General features: G+C 40.5%; 1 protein-coding gene across 7 annotated transcripts in view; it reads left to right on the top strand.

Annotated features, from left to right (window-relative positions):
* Positions 1-20060, top strand: part of ldb2a (LIM domain binding 2a) — a 68328-nt gene that overhangs the window by 34168 nt on the left and 14100 nt on the right. For 6 of the 7 annotated variants that reach the window (XM_061787693.1, XM_061787691.1, XM_061787690.1 and 3 more), the window contains exons 3-5: positions 5066-5238; positions 12856-12978; positions 18017-18100. In XM_061787693.1, the coding sequence (XP_061643677.1) occupies positions 5066-5238; positions 12856-12978; positions 18017-18100 (380 nt within the window). The remainder of the gene's footprint in view (positions 1-5065; positions 5239-12855; positions 12979-18016; positions 18101-20060) is intronic. The other variant, XM_061787694.1, reaches the window with a different exon arrangement.

Raw genomic sequence — 20060 nt, 5'->3', positions numbered from 1 at the left:
CCCGCCACTGGTATCGCAAGTTCACAAGCTTGTTAGCTCGCTAGCTTGTTAGCTCATGAGCTCACGGTTTAGTGAATGTAATAGTTAAGTTTCCCTTCAATGTCTCTGTTGTGTGGATCTACGCACGGCGCTTAGGGCGAGGCTCCGGCGTATTAGACGAGAACCAACGCTGGTCCACGAGCTCGCTAGCGGCTACTAGCTACGAGCCGGGAGTGACTATTAGCCCTTGGCGGGCTTGCAAACCGACAGTGGAGCCATCCGATTCGCCATCACCTCGCTCCGTGCACCGCATATGGCATACCACGTCAGCAAAAATACATTTTTTACAGGTTTTAGGCATAGATTGATGGCTAACTGCATGCTGTGGTGGTCGAAACGGGCCACGTTATTAAGTAACGCGCAATTGTGCCAAACAGCCACCGATGGAATGACGGTGCTCTGTAGTTTTATAGTGCGGTAGGGCCAACTAATGCCTGAAAGCCCAAGTGTGTATTTCGCCTTGTTTTTAGCCTCGCCTAAATAATCCGGACAGTTGAGATGATGAAAAGAGTTTAACGCTACATCGCAACAATTCAGTACTAAATTGTTCGCAGTCTTTGCACGTTTTCAGCTGTTCAGAAACAAAACACAGAAATGACTTTACAGGGTCTGTCGTATCTGATGATAAACTCATTTGTTATGTACAGTATGTGTATTATGGGATGTACAGTATGATGTTTGATGATGTTCTTGTATGTGGGTGTTGTTCGCCCAGCAGCCTTTCCACTCACTCTGCGCAAGATTACGACTCTAAATGTACAGTATGTATCCTCTATATTGTATGTGTGTGTGTCTATGCCTACATATATATATATATGTGTGTGTGTGTGTGTGGGGGCAGCTCAAAGCATTGCAGTCTACTGTTGCATTTGTACCATACATGCCAGAGATTTTGGTCCATATATGGCTAAAAAAAACAAGCAAAGGAAGCATTGCAAAGACACCTCCACAGTACCATAGGAAACAAAGCTAATACCAACAATATAAGTATTTATTGTCAAATGTCAATGTCCAGTTTTTCAGTAAATAGTGCTCAACTACACACAAAAGGATAGTTCATCCTGGTCAAAATGTGTTTTATGTAGTGACCCCCGCAATATTTTGAAAATTCAATCCCTGAAGTTTGTTTCACTGAACATCCTGAAATTTGGTAGACATGTCTATCATGAGCAGAGCCACACAAAAAGTCCCAAGAAGCCAAGCCCAAAAATGCAAAGGAAGTCTGCCATTTTGGTTTGAAACATTTTCAGGGGTCCTATAACAACAAACTTGTCCTAGAGATTTTGTCTGATTGCAACCAGATAAAAAAAAAAAAAAAGAAAAGAAAATCTGCCTCTTTCTTTCCTTTCGCAACATGAAATTTGGCAGGGGTATCTACCATGAGCACAGCCACAAATGAGTCTCAAGAAGCCATGCCCGAAAAGACGTTTTGTTTTGAACCAGATGTTTTGGTACGGTTGCTAATAAATTTGAACTACGTATACTTGACAGATGGACGACGCTAAATTGTGAAGCACTTTGGTTTTCGCCATTGCACGTACAGTAGGTGTAACATGGCAGCTAAATGTGACTACATTTATTGTGAAATGTGTATATCATATTTCCGTAAACAGTATTTATTGACTTACTTATTTACTTCAGATTGGATGAGGCCTTTATTTGTACCAACACATTTTTGGGTGTATATCCGCCTCTGTAGGTGATGTGTATTTGTTGGCAGTGGTACTCTGTGTACTTGCCTCAGTTTATTTTGTGTGTGCAGCCTCCATACATTTTATATGCGCACTGAATGTACAAGCTTTTGTGTAATATATCTGTGTGCATTTATATGTGTGTGTGTGTGCGCGTAAGTGTGGGTACGAGCGGCCCCTCTTTATTCAAAGCACAAACAAAAAGGGCTCCTGACGTATTTTCTGGCTGGCTGACGTTGCTGGCAGGAGTCCTGGGCACCGCCGGTGGTGGGATGGGGCGGAGGGGGGACTTGGGGGGGAACAATCTCGACAAAGTGGCGTGAATTAATGTGACTAATTAACACGGCGTTAATTATTTGTAAATTGCATGTTTGGATACACATTACTTGAGAGGCATATGCCGGTCGTTGTCTTCCCTCCTGAGCCCGTGCCAGCTATCGCGCATCTCTGAAGGCGCGCCAGCCAGAAAGCCAGCCAGGGGAAAGACTACACAAAAAAGTGAGATGTGCTGTACTAGTGTAATCAATATCATATACGGTAGTGGCTTGAGATACAAGTGTAATTAGTTCTGTGACCAGCTAACGCTATCTCAAATCATCTTTCCCAATTGAAATGAATGGAAATGCAATTATTCCGTTCCCTCCCCCCCTAAAGAACACCGCAAATTCATTTTTTCGTTTGTTTGGTTTTTTTTTTTCAAAAGAAAATTTTCACTCTACAGTATTGTACTGTATACAAACATAGTGAAACATTTGCTGTAATGTGAGCACAAAACACAACTGAAGGGTCTGAAGCGCACTCTTATCTCAAGGCAAAAAATTGTCCATGCGACAGCTTGTATGTTGAAAAACCCATAAGTCAAGGCACTCATAGCTCAAGGCATCCCTGTATGACAATAAACAAACTACAGATATTTTGTCTTAAAAAATAAAAAAGTAATTCAATTATTTTAATTTCAGTAAGATGATCTGCCAATAAAAAAGGAAAACATAGCTAGCCGAAAAAACACTGATGTAGGAAAATATTTAATAATTACTTTCTAAATATATAGGAAAATGTGCGTCTATCATCCAATAAAAAGGATGCACAAAAAAGTCTCAAGGACGCATGCCTGAAATTCAACAGGAAGTCAACCATTTTGAATTGAAGCAGCAATTTTGGACGAAATCATGGGCTCATGCTTTGACAAACTCCGACTTGGAAATTTTTCTGACTAAGTCCCGGTCACAGACGGGTGATGCTAAATATTTGCTAAGCCTTTTTGTTTTATTATATATTTGTTTATACATTAGCTTAAACACCAGTTTCATTAATTTGAAATTTGGTGGACACGTCTCTCATAGTACATACATACAATACATTGTCTATTTGAGCCCTCCTCGCACTCATGAAATCAAAGCTCTGAAGCCCCAATCAGTAAGAGGTGTCCTACGGAAACGGGCGGATCTAAATTGATAGTGATTTTAGCCTACCACGTTTAAAGTTGTTGAGTAGGCGTGAAAGTTTGATGATTATGTTGAAGTTTCGCCATCGAGTAACAGGACCAGTCCATGAATGGACGTCAGCTGACTTGTCAACAGTCTGCGGGCTTTTGCAAGGGACCCCAAGCTGCTCGTTCTTCAGTCGAGCCGGCTCGAGTGTAAATAAAAAAAGTCCGACCAAAGCCGAGCGACGACGGCAACGCTTGAAACGATCCCAGCGTGGCCGCCATTACTCGCCATCTATCACTCTGTCACCCCCGGCGACGCACGCTGGGTTTGATTGTGACGCCTTTTTTGGCAAGACAAACTCTAGGCCTCGCTCCACCTCGCCACCGCTCTCTCTCTCTCTCTCTCTCTCTCTCTCCTTAGCCCCCTCCGTCCCTCTCTAGCTCGCTGACAACCCTTATTTTTTTTTCATCTTCCCTCCTTCTACCTCTCCCTCTCTCCATCTTTCATCCCCCACCCCTTAGAGCTCCTGCTCATTAGCAGTCAGCTCCATTGCGAAACGTACTTTGTTTTGCAGTGCGGGCCGAGCGAGGGAGGTAGAGACAGAGAGAGAGAGTGAGAGAGCGTGAGGGGTCCAATTGCTGCTCACGATGCCAAACACTGTATGTGTTATTTAGCCATGACTGACTGTATTGAGTTGGAAAAACATGCCAATCGTTGTTATGCACAGACAGACACACACATGCACACCAATGAATAAACACACACACAAACACACAGAATTTATTTTCCTTAAGTAGCAATAGAAATGGAAATAATCTGTTCTGAAGTCAAACTGCAGCCATGGTAAATGCTTTTACGTGATGTTTTAACCTTCTAACCTTCTTGCATACAAGTGTAAAAAAAGGACAACAATGAATCACACTAGTTTAAATTTGGAGGAAAACAAAAGTGACAAAACATGCAGTGTTGCTGGAGTCTAACTGATTTGAATGTGATGTCACTTTAGCATAGCATCTGTTAGCATGTTAGCAACAGCTGTTAGTAATTTAGGCCCGCTAAAAAGGTTTATATTTGCCTACAGATGCCACACGATGGTGGTTAAGCACCATTTTTATCTAAATGAAGCTCTCAACTCTCTTAACAGTTCCAATGCACCGAGATGCCACACAATGGTGGCAAAGCACTACTTTTGTCTAAACGAAGCTCCTGAGCTCACATAGTTCCTTGGCACTGAGATGCGACAAGATTGCGGCAAAGGACAAAAAAAAAATTCCAGAAGAAGCTCCTCAACTCACTCCAACATAGTTCCGTGGCACCAAGGTGTCACAAGATGGTGAATAATTATAGGTTCCCCCCAAAATCCGCTAATAGGTGAATGGATGAATGCAGAACCACAAATATGTGGTATTCAAGTTGCTATCACGCTTTAAGATAGCATACAAAGTCTTAACATGTTGGGATTTTTTTTTTGCGCATTCTCATTTGGAAGGGTATCTGACGACAGGGCATGATGTAAACGTCCTGTGTTTCTGCTTTTTTTGTTGTACTCAACTGGCTGTCTTGCGATATGTTAGCATAGCAACTCTGTGAGTTACTCTTAGCATGTCTTAGCACTCTAAATAGTCCATGAAGATGTTACCGAATAAACAGATAGATATTAGCATACTAAATGTTACTGCATTGTATGTTTGTACTGTTTAGCACACCATCTAATAGCATGTTAGCATTTTATCCATTCCCATTTTAAAGGATATCTGAAGACAGGAAGTAGTGTAAAATTCCTTTCTTACTCTCTCTTCAAGGTGCTGTCTTGCTTCTGTATACATATGTTAGCAACTATTAGCATGTTGGCATTCTACATCCAGTGTCTCATTGACCACCTCTTTGTACCTCCCTCTGCTGCAGCGATTGGCCGGACGCTGATCCCCCGCTACTTCAGCACGGTGTTCGAGGGCGGCGTCAGCGAGCTGCACTACATCCTCAAGCACTCCAAGGAGTCCTTCCACAACTCGTGCATCACGCTGGACTGCGACCAATGCACCATGGTCACCCAGCACGGCAAACCCATGTTCACCAAGGTACGGTGAACCCCTGTTTATCGCAGGGGATACAGTATGTTCCAGACCAACCTGCCAGTGATAGGTGAAAATGCACGACATATAGAGACCATTCAAAAAAAATGTAAATAGTTTTACTCCTACCCAATGCTTTAAACACATGTAATCTTTTTAAAGCATGCTTAAACTTGTAACCCAGTATGTAACCCAGCCGCTATTCCCGGTCATCATAGAGCTGGTTGCATCTTCACCTGGTAAACATCAATGCTGTGTGCTTTTCCTTTCTCTGTGTTTCACTCGCTGCTGTTTCCAACTCACACCTGCACATTATTAATATACATATTTGAGAGGCCTTGTCAGGTGTTCAATTTTGATTTATGATGAAAACATTATTTTCCCAGGGGCAAAATTGCATTGCACTTCAATTAAAAAGACTTTCACCCCTGCCAATCCCCCCCACCCACACACACACCTAACCCACATTTTTCCTTGCTCCATTCAGATGTTACACATTAATTACAATTTGGTTTTTGAAGGAACCCTTGAAATGGGCAAAACAGGCCTAAAATATCTGCTCCAAAGATAAATAGCAGACATCCTGTGTCTTTTCAGGCATTGGTTTTTGAGACTTTTTTGTGGGGTTTTCGACCAAATTTCATGTTGCGAAATGAAAATTATTTCTGGGGCCAAATTTTCAGATTTGTGGACTTACTGTATTAGAGTTCCCTGGTTTATGGCCTTTTTCACTACGTTGTTGCCCACACGCAATGACAAAAAATAAAATGTTTTACATTTTTGCATCGTTCATCTGTCTAGTCTACTGTATGTGGTTCAAACTTTGTAACAAATGGGAAAATCTCTAGGTCAAGTTTAGCTTTGAACGACATCTGGAAATGGTCCAAATTGGTCCTAAAATTGCCACTTTTGTGGGTCTACTCATGATAGATAAGCCGACCAAATTTCATGTTGCTCAGGGAAACTGGCTTCGGGGGCTGAATTTATAAAAACATTTTGTATAGGTTTTTGGAGACTTTTTTTGTAGGTCTACTCATGACAGACATGGCTACCAAATTTCATGTTAAGTTCAACTTGTGTCAGAGGATGAACTTTCACAATTGTGGAGTTATGTACTGGAGTTTCAAAATGACCCTAAAATGGCTGTTTGAAACAAAAATGGCAGACTTCCTGTGTCTTTTTTTTTTTTTTTTGTATGGGTTTTTTGAGACTTTTTTTGTTGGTCAACTCATGATAGACCTGACTACTAAGTGACACCGGTTTCAGAGGTTGAATTTTTTTTAAAATATTTTTTGGTAGCAATCGGGGGGAAAAAAATCTGTAGGGCAAGTTCATCTTTGAAAAACAGCAAAAAATGAGCCAAATGACCGTAAAATGGCCGATTCAATCCAAAATGCCAATCTTCCTGTAATTTCTTGGGCATGGCTTCTTGAAACTTTTTTTGGGGTCTCCGCATGATCGTCACGCGTACCAGATTTCTTGTTGCTATCTGGAACTGGCTTTGGGGGCTGAATTTTCCCAACATTCCTGGGTTTCATGCATAAACAATTTTCACCAGTATCAGCAATGTAAGTTTTTGAGTAGCCCTCAAAATGGCTTTTTATTTGGACTAAGAATAATTTCCATGCAGCAATTTTAAGAAGCCCTCTAATGATAAATAACACAATCCATAAAATTACGAATCAGATACGAACGTGGCGCCGCGGGCCCGGTCAACACAAAGCTACATTTTTTGTGTGCCCGCCGTGATTCTCTCCCTCTTTTCATCTGGCTCTAAATTGGATGAGAATAATTAATTTATTAGGAAAAAGAAAAAAAAGAAAAGAAAAGCAGAATTCCAATAAGCAAGCATGTTCTCCCTCAGCTCCCAGCAGCGCCGCCGAGCCTCGCAGCTCCGGATGCCCGAATCTCAATCAGCTCTGCTTCGCCTCGCTTTTCCCTCACGCACCCCCTCCACCGCCCCCCAAACGCCCCCCACCCCCTGCCCCCCACCCAGCCTCACCTCAACACCCCCCCATCATTCCCTTGCTCGCTCACTCATTCTCCCTTCGCTCTCTCTCCTCCACCATTCTCCCTCTCATCCCATTCCCCTCTCTCCTACACCCCCCCTGCGCACCCTCGACACACACGCACACACGCGCACACACACACATGCATCCTTCATCCCTAGAGAAATCATCCCCAGCTCCCATCTCGCTCTCCTCCGCCCTCTCCCTCTCTTCCTCTTTCTCTTGCTCATTCTCTCTGTCTGTCTCTTTCTTTGAATGTCTCTCGCCCACAATTCTACATTAACGGCGCGAGCACATTTTGAGTTTTATTGCAATTCACGCTAGTCTCATTTTCTTCTTAATTTTTTCACTATGCTGTCATAACAATGCATAATTTGTTTTGTGTAATAAATGTGTAATGACAGTGTGCTAACAAGAGTGCATGTTAACTGTGTAATAACTTGGTAATAACATTGTAATAACAATCCTTAATAATAAATTAAACATCTTTTTAAAATAAACCTAAAAGGTTTTAGTAAACAAATAACTTGAACCAAAAAAATCTGTTTATTTAAGTGCAAAAGTAAAATATTTTAAAATTTAGGCTTTTGCGCAAAACTTTAATTGGTGGAAAACGTACATACATATGTTTTCAGTCATTTTTTTCAAGAATATATAATTTCCACAACTGTAGCCTAATATGCGCAAAAAAACCCATACATTTTTGGTAACTTTTGTGTAAGATCTCATTAACCTTATGTTCCTTTGTATAAAATTCTAATTACATGCAAAAACAGTCCTACGTTTATATAAAGTGGAATTTTTTTTTCGAATGTAGGCTTTTGAGCAAAACTTAAATTGCTACAAAACCTTTTGTGTCTCATCTCGACACTAATTTGCATGAAAGTCTAATTAGTCACTAAGACATACTCATGTTCACGTAAAAATCAAATAGTTTTTTTGAGTGTAGGGTTTTGTGCAAAATTTAAATAGAAAGCATATTTTAAGGTCAGTTTTTAAGTTTTTCAATATTTTTGATTGTGATACATTCTCATAAACCCGACACTAATTTGCATGAAAGTAACATCACTCATATTGACGTGAAAATCAAAAACCAAAACTTTTTTCCAACTGTAGGATTTTGTGCAAAACTGATTGGTGAAAAACATTCGACGTAAATTGCCTTACATTTTTTGCGTAATATAATCTCATTAGCTCTACACTAATTTACATCAAAGTAACATCGAATTACATGCAACAACATTACAATCATGTTAACAAGTAAAAATTTAAAACATTTCCAGTATAGGATTTTGCGGTAAATCTTTTTATGTCAGTTTCTTTTGTTACATTGTTTGGCGTTGTTTTTGAGTAGGCTATTACATTCTCATCAAATCTACACTCATTTGCATATTAGTACCTTCTAATTACACACAAAAACTATGTAAAAATGTAGAATTTTCGGGAATGTACTATTTTGTGCACAATTTGAATTGGAAGCAAACAGGCATCTTTTTATTTTTTTCCCCCTTTATTTTACTGTTTTGGACTGAAATATGTACTCTTCAGCTACACTCATTTGCTTCAAAGTAACATCAAAGTCGTCGTATCAAAAAGTTACATTATGCGCTATAATTCCTGTTGTCATGCATTTCTGTCAACTTTTGTCTTGTCATTCGTATTCGCAGCCAATGTCTCGGATCATCCAAATTGATTTAAGCGCGCTGGGCTCGCAAGTCACTAACTGATTGAGCACCGCTGTGTTGTCCTTTGGCGCTCGTCGCCGTCGGAGATGCCCTCGTCTCGGCGTCGCCGTGCGCAAGATTTATAACCCCCTCGGTCCTAAATCAATGGAGGGGGGAGGGGGTGGTCTGCGAGGGGCCTCCGACTGTTTAATGGAGCGCTTTTTAATCCGGGGTATTCTCCTTCATCTTTTCAGTGGCTATTTATCGTCACGTAATTTGATTGGAGAGCATTGTGCCCGTGACAAAAAATATATGCGCGTCTGATCGAATCCATGTACAAAAAGCTTGCATTCGGGGGTGTGATATACTGTATCTCCGCAAATTTGCCGCCAAGATGAATTTCAGCAGCTTTATTACAATGGTAAATGAATTCTGATTTTAGCACTGTGATAATATATTTATTTGAAGAGCTAGCAGAGGCTTAGCTAACCACACAGGTTGTGCCATTCAAATCAAACCCATAAATGTACACGTGTACAGTTGTACCTCAATTTAGGAATGACCGGAGTTTTTTGCCAGATTATGGTGGTTGATTGATTGATTGGTTTATTTTGTCACGTGTTGCGAGCAAATGTTTGAGGTGGTGACAGCGAACTTCCCAACAAGCAGACGTTTGGCACAGAGTGCTTGCTTCAACTGTTAAACGCTATGCCCAGTTGAAGCTTATCGTCAAACTGAACATGAAACAAATAATTACACATTTTGTCTTCAACCAAACCTCATAACTTTGCCTTACAAAAGTCAGCTAGCTTACTGCTAAATCACAATGCAGAATGCCAAAGACGGGCTAACGGAGCTAGCATCTATTATGTGGTAGCAACGTATGAAGACAGCACATACGACAATACTCACGGGCATATATTATTTACCTGTGTGCGCTGCGAAAAACGATTCATATTATTGAAGATTAAATGCAACTGTCTTCTTCTGTGGTTCATCGTCAAATCTACATGTAATATTTAGATATTGTACTGCCCCCTGGTGGCCAAGGATCACAGATCAGAAGGAGACCCATTGAATTAAAGCATGAAATCATGATACACAAACTGTTTAATTCATTACAGGTAATATAATTATGATATCACAGTAGGCTTTTATCACAAAAAAACTACCGTAGTGTTAATTTACTTATTGAAAAACACATTACAAATATCTTTGGGGTTGTTTTTTGTGTGGGAACAGATTAATGGCATATCAACTCATTTCAATTGGGCAAAATGATTCAATTCCATTGATTCCATTTCATTGCAGTACTGTCAATTGAAGTAATGCGCATTACGAAGTGGATGCCAACTGCCACACACTTTCACTTTCAGCTTTTTCCCCCCCACAGTGCCATCTGCTGGATCTGGTCATCACTGTCCCACTCGGCCCCAATACAAGCAGTCAGTCATGGCAAATTCATAAAAAACGACATGCCTCGATAATATGTTCAGTGGAATATATATATATATATTGTATTTTATAAATATGTAAACATTTTGATTGATTTAATTTCATTTAAATTGAATTCATTTTTTTTTTAATCCTAATAATTTTGGACAGAAGTGTAGGTGTTGTCCCAACCTCTTTTGTGCCTTTTATGGCCTTGTCATTTCCTTGATATACCTCTGGAGATCTATCTAGTTCTCTCTCTCTCTCTCTCTCTCTCTCATGACTACGCTGTTTATACACAACAGCAACACAGGAAAAAGGCTTATAATTGTGTGTAAAGTTATTTGTATGTTGAAGAAAAACATCCTTAATGGATCGTTTGAGTGATTATTAGCTTGGATTACTAAAAGCATGCCAAAAAAAAAAAAAAAAAAAAAAGTTGAACCAGTTTTTGCTCCCAGCTATGAAGTGTTTTATTTTTTTCTTTCTGTGTGTGGGCCTCCTATGGAGCAGCCTTGCTTTGCCGTTAAAAAAAAACAAAAAAAACAAAACAAAAAAAAACGACAAAAAAAGTGAGCGTAAAAGTGTATAATCCTGTGAGGCTGTTTTGACGCGCGAGACAAAAGAAGTTCAGGTCAGGCAGAGTTGCCAATTAGGCGAGAGAGAGAGCGAAAGCAAAAGAGCGAGAGGGAGAGCGAGAGAGACACACAGAAACGATGAAGAGAACATTTTCTAGCTCCCTTTAGCTGAAGCCAGCGCTCGCCGGGGCGCTCGCTCGCTCCAGCTTCTCCTCACGCCGTGTTGCCGTGACAACCAGCAGGCGAGAGAGGAACGGAGGAAAAAAAAAAACAGCTGATTAGTCGGCATGGCAACGGCCAAGATGTAATCCCAGCAGACACACTCGCTCTAATCAATGTCCCCCCCAGCGCAGATGCTCTCCTGAGGATCAACAAGAAAGATGCTGCCGGCCATATTGCACGCCAATGTGAACCCTCACCCGAAGCCAATACGCCTCACTCCCATAAATATAACGTCAAGCTCGCCCACAATTGGTACAGTTCGAGCAAATTCCCTCGTAGGAGTTGGTCAAAATGCAATCCCGAGAATTTGCCCAAAACGGCTGCTTCAAACAAAAATGGCCGACTTCCTGTTTAATTTCGGGCATAGGCCCATTTCGTGTGAAACTGGTGTTTCAAATACTCTAAAAATACTCAAAATGATGATCAATGATGATGTTCCGCCCACATTGGATGAGCAGGAAAGGCAAAGAGTTTGGTAATTTAGCATAACTCATCTGTGTAGTAGGCCAATACGTGCCTCTAATGGCGGCTCATTTGGGCGAATTCGCTAATAGGCGTTCGTCCAAGTGCGATCCCTGGAATGACACCGAAATGTGTGCTTTGAACCAAAATGGTTGACTCCCTGTTTAATTTCGGGCATGAGTCCTTAAGACCTGTCTGTGCGTCTTGTTCTGATAGACATGCCCATCCAATTGGTGAAAGGTGAAATTGGTGTTCAGGACTATTTTTTTTTTGTTTCAAATGAAAATGGCTGACTTCCTGTTGAATTTTGGGCACAGGTCTTTCATATTCTTTTGTGCGTTCTGTTGTGATAGACATGTCCAGCAATTTTCGTATAGATCAGTCAAACTGGTTTCAGGGGCTAAATAGTTTTAACTTACTCGTAGTCGTTAAACTTTGACGCCATGCTCCGCCCACATTAGATGGCATACCGTAGGTAAAGAATCTGGGTGGTTTAGCGCTGACCAACTGTCTAGAAAACCTGCTTCCGATCGGGGCTAATTTAGGCAATTTTCCTAGTAGGAGTTTGTTAATGTGCGATCCCTAGAATTCACCCGAAATGTCTGCTTTAAACCAAAATGGCCGACTTCCTGTTCAATTTTGTGCATGGGTCATTGAGACATTGGTGCATCCTGTTATGATAGACATATGACTTAATTTCAAAATTGATGGGTTAACTGGTGTGAAGGGCAACAAAGAATTGTAACTCGCTAGTGGGCGCTATGGAGTAAGTTTGGGGGGGTTGGGTTTGGGGCCCCGCTAAAATAAATACATTTCCAACAGAATACACACAGGTGCAAAAAATTTGTGAATTTTTAGCAATGTTTCTCTCTAGCAGATAAAATGCATGCTCTATACGGTTTAAGTCTGGAAATGGATTCGTCCAATATAAAACCTTCCACTTTTTGCCCCTGATAAACTCCTTTGTTGCTTTGACAATGTGTTTTGGGTCATTCCCCCACACACAGCTCTTATGTTATACTGAATAATTTAGCATAATACAGTATTATACATATCTGTTGTGCTTTAGTCAGCTCTTACTACTTGCTGTTCCCTTTTAAAGAGCTATATAAACGTTCACCTCCTCTTTAGATATTTAGTCCCTTCTTTGCAGTTGTTCACGCATTGATTTCACTACTGATAGATGTTAAAGCCTTGGCAGAGGTCTTTTTTTTCTCTTCAAAATGAATCTAACAAGTGACAATGTCGCGGCAGGTTTGCACGGAGGGCCGTCTGATCGTGGAGTTCGCCTTCGACGACCTGATGAGGATTAAAACGTGGCACTTTACCATCCGGCAGTACCGAGAGCTCATTCCCCGCAGCATAGTGGCCATGCACGTGAGTTGTGCCACACTATGACCATTCTGTGACTGTATCACGTGCACACACACACACACGCACACACACACATTGAAAACCTGAAAATGCATCTTTTTAAATTTTAAAGTGAGCGGTATTGTCTGTTGGAGTGGTTGGGTAATAATAATCGGCTTAATGCCAGTAAGTGATACTTAGTCCCTTAATCTGTCGACTATGTCTAGACATGGAAGCTGTGTTAAAAACAAAACTAAAAAAAAAAAATATTCCACACAATTATAATACACCAGGCCGTTTTAACTCCATGTGGGCACTTTGATAATCAACTAATCATTTGAACAAAGGTCTCGATTGTATTTTGAATGCTTCCAACTTTGTGGGAAAAGTTTTGGGGGAATGAGAAGGTCCTTTTTATGTTGGCTGTACACAAAGCAAGGATGGTGTGAGATGGTGAGGAAGAGCAAGCACATTACACACGTTTGGAATCAACTCTTTGTGTCCTGTTGGTGACACTTTTCCCAATACAGTGGTACCTTGACTGATGAGTGACCCAACTTACGAGTTCTTCCAGATACGAACCGTCGCTCGGCCGATTCATTGCTTTGACTTGCGACCAAAAAAGTTGACATGCCAGCGTTAGTTGGTGGCAGTGAACTCATCCGTTAGGCAGTCAGCGGACAATTCTTCTTCTTCTTAAAAAAAAAAAAAGAGACTTCGAGCCGTTTATTGTCAAATTAGACATCAAATTAAGAGAATTACACGTTGGGTATTTAGAACAACCACATTACTTAGCTTACTAGCTTACTAGCTTAATGCAAACACGCAATGCAAGACGCCATTGACGGGCTAATGAATAGCATTTATGTTGTGGTGTTATAAGCTTTTAAACAATGGCTACTTTTGGTGCAGCAACACATTTTGGCAGATATTCTAGACGTTCTGTTTCATGTGGATATTCATTATACTCAGCGAAAAAAAACAATATTACTTCATAATAATAATAATAACAATGCTGACTGAGTCACTTGGTTGTTAAAGTCTTCTTCGTTTGTGTCTGTATCTCTGTATTATACTGCCCCCTGGTGGCCAAGTCACACCAAGTCACCAGAAGGAGCACAATGTGTGACTGGAAGGGGTTAATGGCATTTGCACTCATTTCAATAGGAAAACAAGATTTGAGATACGAGTGTTTTGAGTTACAAGCGTGATCACGGAATGAATTCAACTCCTTAGTCAAGGAACCACTGCACTTTTGTCTAAACAAAGGTGACGTGTCGCAATACTTGCGTCCATACGTTGCATCGTGTACTGTACAGTATGTGATGGTCATGATGTGCGTGTGTGTGCGTGTGTGTGTGTTTTGGCCAAATCTTCATAAGAATTTTACCTTGCCGATAAATTGGCCCCTCTGGGTGCCGTCTCACTAATTCCAGAAGAGGTGCATTGTGGGTGTTGTGTGTGTATGTGTGTGTGTGCGCGCGCGCGTGCGAGCCTTCATTAGAAGGTGCAGCCATCAAAATGAGTGAACACTGCAGACTACACACACACATATGCATACGCACGGCTTCGCGCGCACACACACACACTGGGAAATAAGAGTAGAGTCCACAACTCAAGAGACGAGGAACTTGTTTGACTCTTTTCTTGTTATTCTGCTTATTTAGCAAGAGGAGCCATCACATTAATCATATGACACATGCTAGCGTGCGGATACGTTTTTTTTTTACTCTGTAGATTACTTTGTTATTTTGCATATTTCTATCGTGCATTGTCACGAATAACTGGGCAGTGTAGGATTTTTAATTTTTAATTTTTATTTGATTTCATTTTATTTTATGAATTATGTATCCCAAGTTGCCCGGTGCAGCATGCACTTATGGTTAAGAATAAGAAAATAATTGCTACAATCACATTTTACAACGCACATTATATTCTGTGAGAGTATATAAAGCTGTTACGAGATCGCTGCTTAGTGGCGTGGGAACGTGCAGTAGCCATAAAGTCAAATAAATCATCACCTAAGTAAATGTTAGCGAGCTTAGCTTAGTGTGAAAATGAAAATACACGAAGAACCAATGTAGTGTGTGAATACATAATGGACCATTGTAAGGCAATGGCTCCTTCGGTGGATGAAAAAACTATCAACAACAATGCTACATTTGCTTATTGTTACTATGTCAAAACAATCTTGAACATGAGTTACGTGTGGTTCCACTCCAGTGCTGTAGGGGGCAGTCATAAGCATTACAAAGTGGGTGTTCCACAACAGTAAACTTTATTTTAAACCACAGCTCGTTGCCCTACTTGTCCCCAATTCAAGCAGACTGTAACAGCTATGCGTTTTTGTACTAGGCAGAATTTGTGGGTCATTTGGGCCCCCAATACCAGATTTTTTTACATAAATGGGAGAAATGGCACACGCTAAACAAATGTATGCATGTATTGTCATTAATTTTTCAATTTAAAAAGTGATGGTTTTGGAGATGTAAGGTTTCTGCCTGGCGCCAGTGATATTCCAAAAAATTATTTGAACAACTGTGTATGACATTAAAATCAGAGCGAGAGCGCTTTTCTCACCACTGCAGCCCCTGGTGGATCTTCTGGGGCACTGCCCCACTTGCCTCAGTGTTAGCATAGTGGTCGTGCATGTCATTGCTACTTGCAGTGTGTACGGAAAGTATTCAGACCCCTTAAATATTTCACTCTTTTTTTATTTTGCAGACATTTGCTAAAATCCTTTCAGGTCATTTTTTTCCCACATTCATTTACACACAGCACTCCATATTGACAGATTTATTAAAAAATGAAATATCACACAGCCATAAGGATTCAGACACTTTTCTCAGTATTTAGTAGAAGCACCCTTTTGAGCTAATACAGCCGTGAGTCTTTTTGGGAATGATGCACCTGGATTTGGGGATCCTCTGCCATTCCTCCTTGCAGATCCTCTCCAGTTCTGTCAGGTTGGATGGTGAACGTTAGTGGGCAGCCATTTTCAGGTCTTTCCAGAGATGCTCAATTGGGTTTAAGTCAGGGCTCTGGCTGGGCCATTCAAGAACAGTCACGGAGTTGTTCTGAAGCCACTCCTTTGTTATTTTAGCTGTGCGCTTAGGGTCATTGTCTTGTTTGAAGGTGAACCTGAACACTCTGGAGAAGGTTTTCGTCCAGGATATCCCTGTACTTGGCCGCATTCATCTTTTCATCGATTGCAACTAGTCGTCCTGTCCCTGCAGCTGAAAAACACCACAGCATGATGCTGCCAGTGATGGTTGACTTTCTAGAACTCATGCCCATCTCCACGACTGGGGATATATATTTGGGTTCTTCTTGACCTCTCTCACCAAGGCTCTTCTCCCTCAATTGCTCAGTATTGCCGGACGGCCTGCTCTAGGAAGGGTTCTGATCGTCCCAGAAATCTTCCATTTAAGGATTATGGAGGCCACTGTGCTCTTAGGAACCTAAAGTGCAGCAGAATTTTTTGGAACCTTGGCCAGATCTGTGCCTTGCCACAATTCTGTCTCTGAGCTCTTCAGGCAGTTCCTTTGACCTCATGATTCTCATTTGCTCTGACGTGCACTGTGAGTTTTAAGGTCTTATATAGACAGGGGTGTGGCTTCCCTAATCAAGTCCAATCAGTATAATCAAACACAGCTGGACTCCAATGAAGGTGTAGAACCATCTTAAGGATGATCAGAAGAAATGGACAGCACCCGAGTTAAATATATGAGTGTCACAGCAAAGGGTCTGAATACTTTTGACCGTGTGATATTTCAGTTTTTATTTTTTTAATAAATCAGCAAAATTTTCAACAATTCCGTTTTCCCCCTGTCAATATCTGGTGCCGTGTGTACATTAATGAGGGAAAAAATGAACTTAAATGATTTTAACAAATGGCTGCAATATAACAAAGAGTGACAAATTTCAGGGGGTCTGAAAACTTTCCTTACCCAATGTATGTATGCTTTGTTTGCAGGGTCACCTTCATTTGTGACCCTCGCAAAATATGACATCTCGTCTCAACATATTTGCCACTTATTGCTTGGCAGATTTTGTGGGGCACTGCCCTTTGTGGCTCCAAGACCCAATGACAAACTGATGAATACCAACCTGGGGCAGAGGGCTCCACTGCTCCAAAAAGCAGAGAAACACAAGAAAGATGTTGTACACAAATGTATACACTTTTTTGAGCACTTGAATTTTCCCACTGCAGCGCTATATGATGGATCTTGCGGGGGGGATATTGGTGCCCTACAAATTCTGCCTAGATACATGTGGCTGTGCGTGATGTACAAAGAATCAGAGCTATTTCATTGATTTAAAAGGCTAAATAAAGGTGCAGATCAAGCTAGTAATTTTTTATTTTCTTTTTTTGCATTGGGGGACAAGTGGCACAGTGACCCACCAAAACCACAAAGATGGTGCCGCAGTTCAAAATGAAGGCTCCTCCTTTTGTTACAATCTCTTTTTCGTGCTTAAATTATAAAACAATAATGCAAATAAATACATTTGTTTTCACATTTCTTTGCATAATTTCCTTAGTATGTGCCACCTCCCCCCATCCTTTCTGGGCTATATGGTGGTTTCGTTGATTGGTCTCGCCATAGCGCCCCCTCCCCTGGAACTTGTGGGGAACTGTCCTATCTTTGCCGCTAATTGTCAGACTCTCACTGTTAGCCATTAGCCTAGCGGTTAGCCCATCGGTTAGCATTACGCATTCAGTTTGCTTTGTTGTTGTTTCTTTAGAATTCCCCCTGGAGGCTGAGAATTCAATTAGTGTCAAAGATTTGGACATGGAAATCATAATTTTATTAATTATATGGCTTTATTAGCGCGACAGTAACAAAGGTCTTCTTGACTTAAAATGGCAACATGTGTTTGTTTTTTTTTTTTTGTGTATTTTTTTTTTTTTTTTGCATTCACGTCTTGAGTGCGTCGAATGCATATGAATGCTAATCAGCGTAATTGGCTGTGGATAATTGCTTGTATTTGGATTTATGTAGCGAGTACTCTGTTGTGTTTTTTTGGGGAGGCCTTTGTCTGCATGCTTTTTCTTCTGCAGGCACAAGACCCTCAAGTGCTGGAGCAACTGTCCAAAAACATCACACGCATGGGTTTGACCAACTTCACCCTCAACTACCTCAGGGTAAGTCTGTGGGTGTATGTACTTTATGTATGTGTGAACAATGTAGAGCAGTGATTCCCAACTGTTATTGAGCCAAGGCATATATTTTGTATTTTACATTGGAAAAAAATCTCACAGCACACCACCGAAGACATGTCCCCAAAACACTGCCTATACAATTTATAGCATAGTTAATTGTTCCTTCTGCTATCGAGAGAAAGAGCATTCCATTGTTCTACCACTATACGGCGTTGGCATAGATAGATGAATAAAAATACATTATTTGGAGTCAATAAATAATAATTGTCACATTTTAACAGAATATTGTAAAAAAAAAAAAAAAAAAAAAAAAAAATAGATTAAAGTAAATATATTATCAATAATAAATCAAGTACAATGAAATGCATTGATTCTTACATGTAATACTATAGCAGAATGTTGTCCAAAGTAATATAATGTCAGGGTTTTGCGGTGATGGTGTAAAAAGTGGAGGACCCCAGCGCAGGGAAGCGAGGCAGGATGAATCTCAAAAAGGACTTCAGGTATGTGGAAAGTCAAAATACTAAATTAGCAAAGTCGCTAAAAAAATCTACATTCAAAGTTACAAACACAAAACAAAACAAAATACTCACAACAGGAAATATGACAAAACTATAAACATGACTAAAAACAACAATACGACACAGAATGGGTAAAAAATAAAAAAATAAAAAAAAAAGCAGGGAACTAAATTAACAAATTGACAAGACAATAAAGAAATTGACGAGACAACGAGGCACACCCGGGACGAGACACGAGTTGCTGGAGGGAGCAAAAGGCGGAACAGGGCTGACAAAAACAGGTGGAGACAAAAACCTAACGAGTTGACAAGACATGGAAGGGAAACGAGACTTAGCATGAAACAAAACTAAATACATTCAAAACAATGCAAAAGTCCACAAACACAGATCATGACATATAAAATGTACTTCTACTTCTACTACTACTAATAATAATAATATTAATCAATAAAAATCCATACATTGTAACATTTCGTATTTGAAAAGTACATAATATCCATTACGTGTTACATATTACAGAAGAATATATAATAGAATGTTATATTAATATTCCAATATTCTACTTTCTCATTGAACAAAAATTACAATTACTTTGTTTAGTTTATGCTGGCACTTGAGGGAAAAAAAACAGCCAAACATTTCTTCTTTACTTGTGCGTGTTTCGGTAGTGTGTCTAAGCTATACTGCGTGATAACCGCAAACTGGAAGGTGCTGTTTTTATAATAGAAATATATGTATAACTCAGCTGTTGACTGACAAGCTCGTATTTTTCCAAATGGTGAGATGCGAGTGTGAGGCGGAGGAATTAATTGGATACAGAAAATTAGCATAACATTAATGAACGCTCCCTGTTGAGACGCGTAATTGCGAAATGGCACGCGATTCGGGCAAGGGTGGAGGTGGGGTGCGGTTGGTGATGAGATGGGGGGGGGGGGGGGGGCGGTAAGGGCACCTCGGCTGCTTATAATAACCCAATTGAGGGAGACACAAAGGGGGGTTGGGGGAGGGAGGAATTGGGGAAGGGAAGGAGAGAGGAAGGTGGTTGCCTGTTTTTGTTTTTCCCTTCACAATGATTGTTAATGCATAAAAGCATCTGCAACGCAGCCGATAGACTGTCCTTTGCCTAATTATGTCTGCTTTTGAGGAACAAACACAAACCTTTGCGGAATTTAGCATCAAGTATGTGATCCAAATTTAGCAGCAATTGGACAAAATCTGGAGGGCAAGTTGTTGTTTAAAGGACGCCTGGAAATGGGCAAAATAACCCTAAAATGCTAGTTTTGAACCAAAATGGCTGACTTTTTTTTTTGGGCATGGTTTCCTGAGACTTTTTTTTGTGGGTTTACTCATGGTAGACATGTTTACCAAATTTCATGTTGCTCAGTCGATCTGGATTTGAGGGCTGTTTTTTTAAATTTTTT

The sequence above is a fragment of the Phyllopteryx taeniolatus genome, chromosome 10 (assembly GCF_024500385.1).
Source record: "Phyllopteryx taeniolatus isolate TA_2022b chromosome 10, UOR_Ptae_1.2, whole genome shotgun sequence".
Classification (NCBI taxonomy): Eukaryota; Metazoa; Chordata; class Actinopteri; order Syngnathiformes; family Syngnathidae; genus Phyllopteryx; species Phyllopteryx taeniolatus.
The sequence above is the reverse complement of the archived record's forward strand: the minus strand, read 5'-3'. Positions and strand labels throughout refer to the sequence as shown.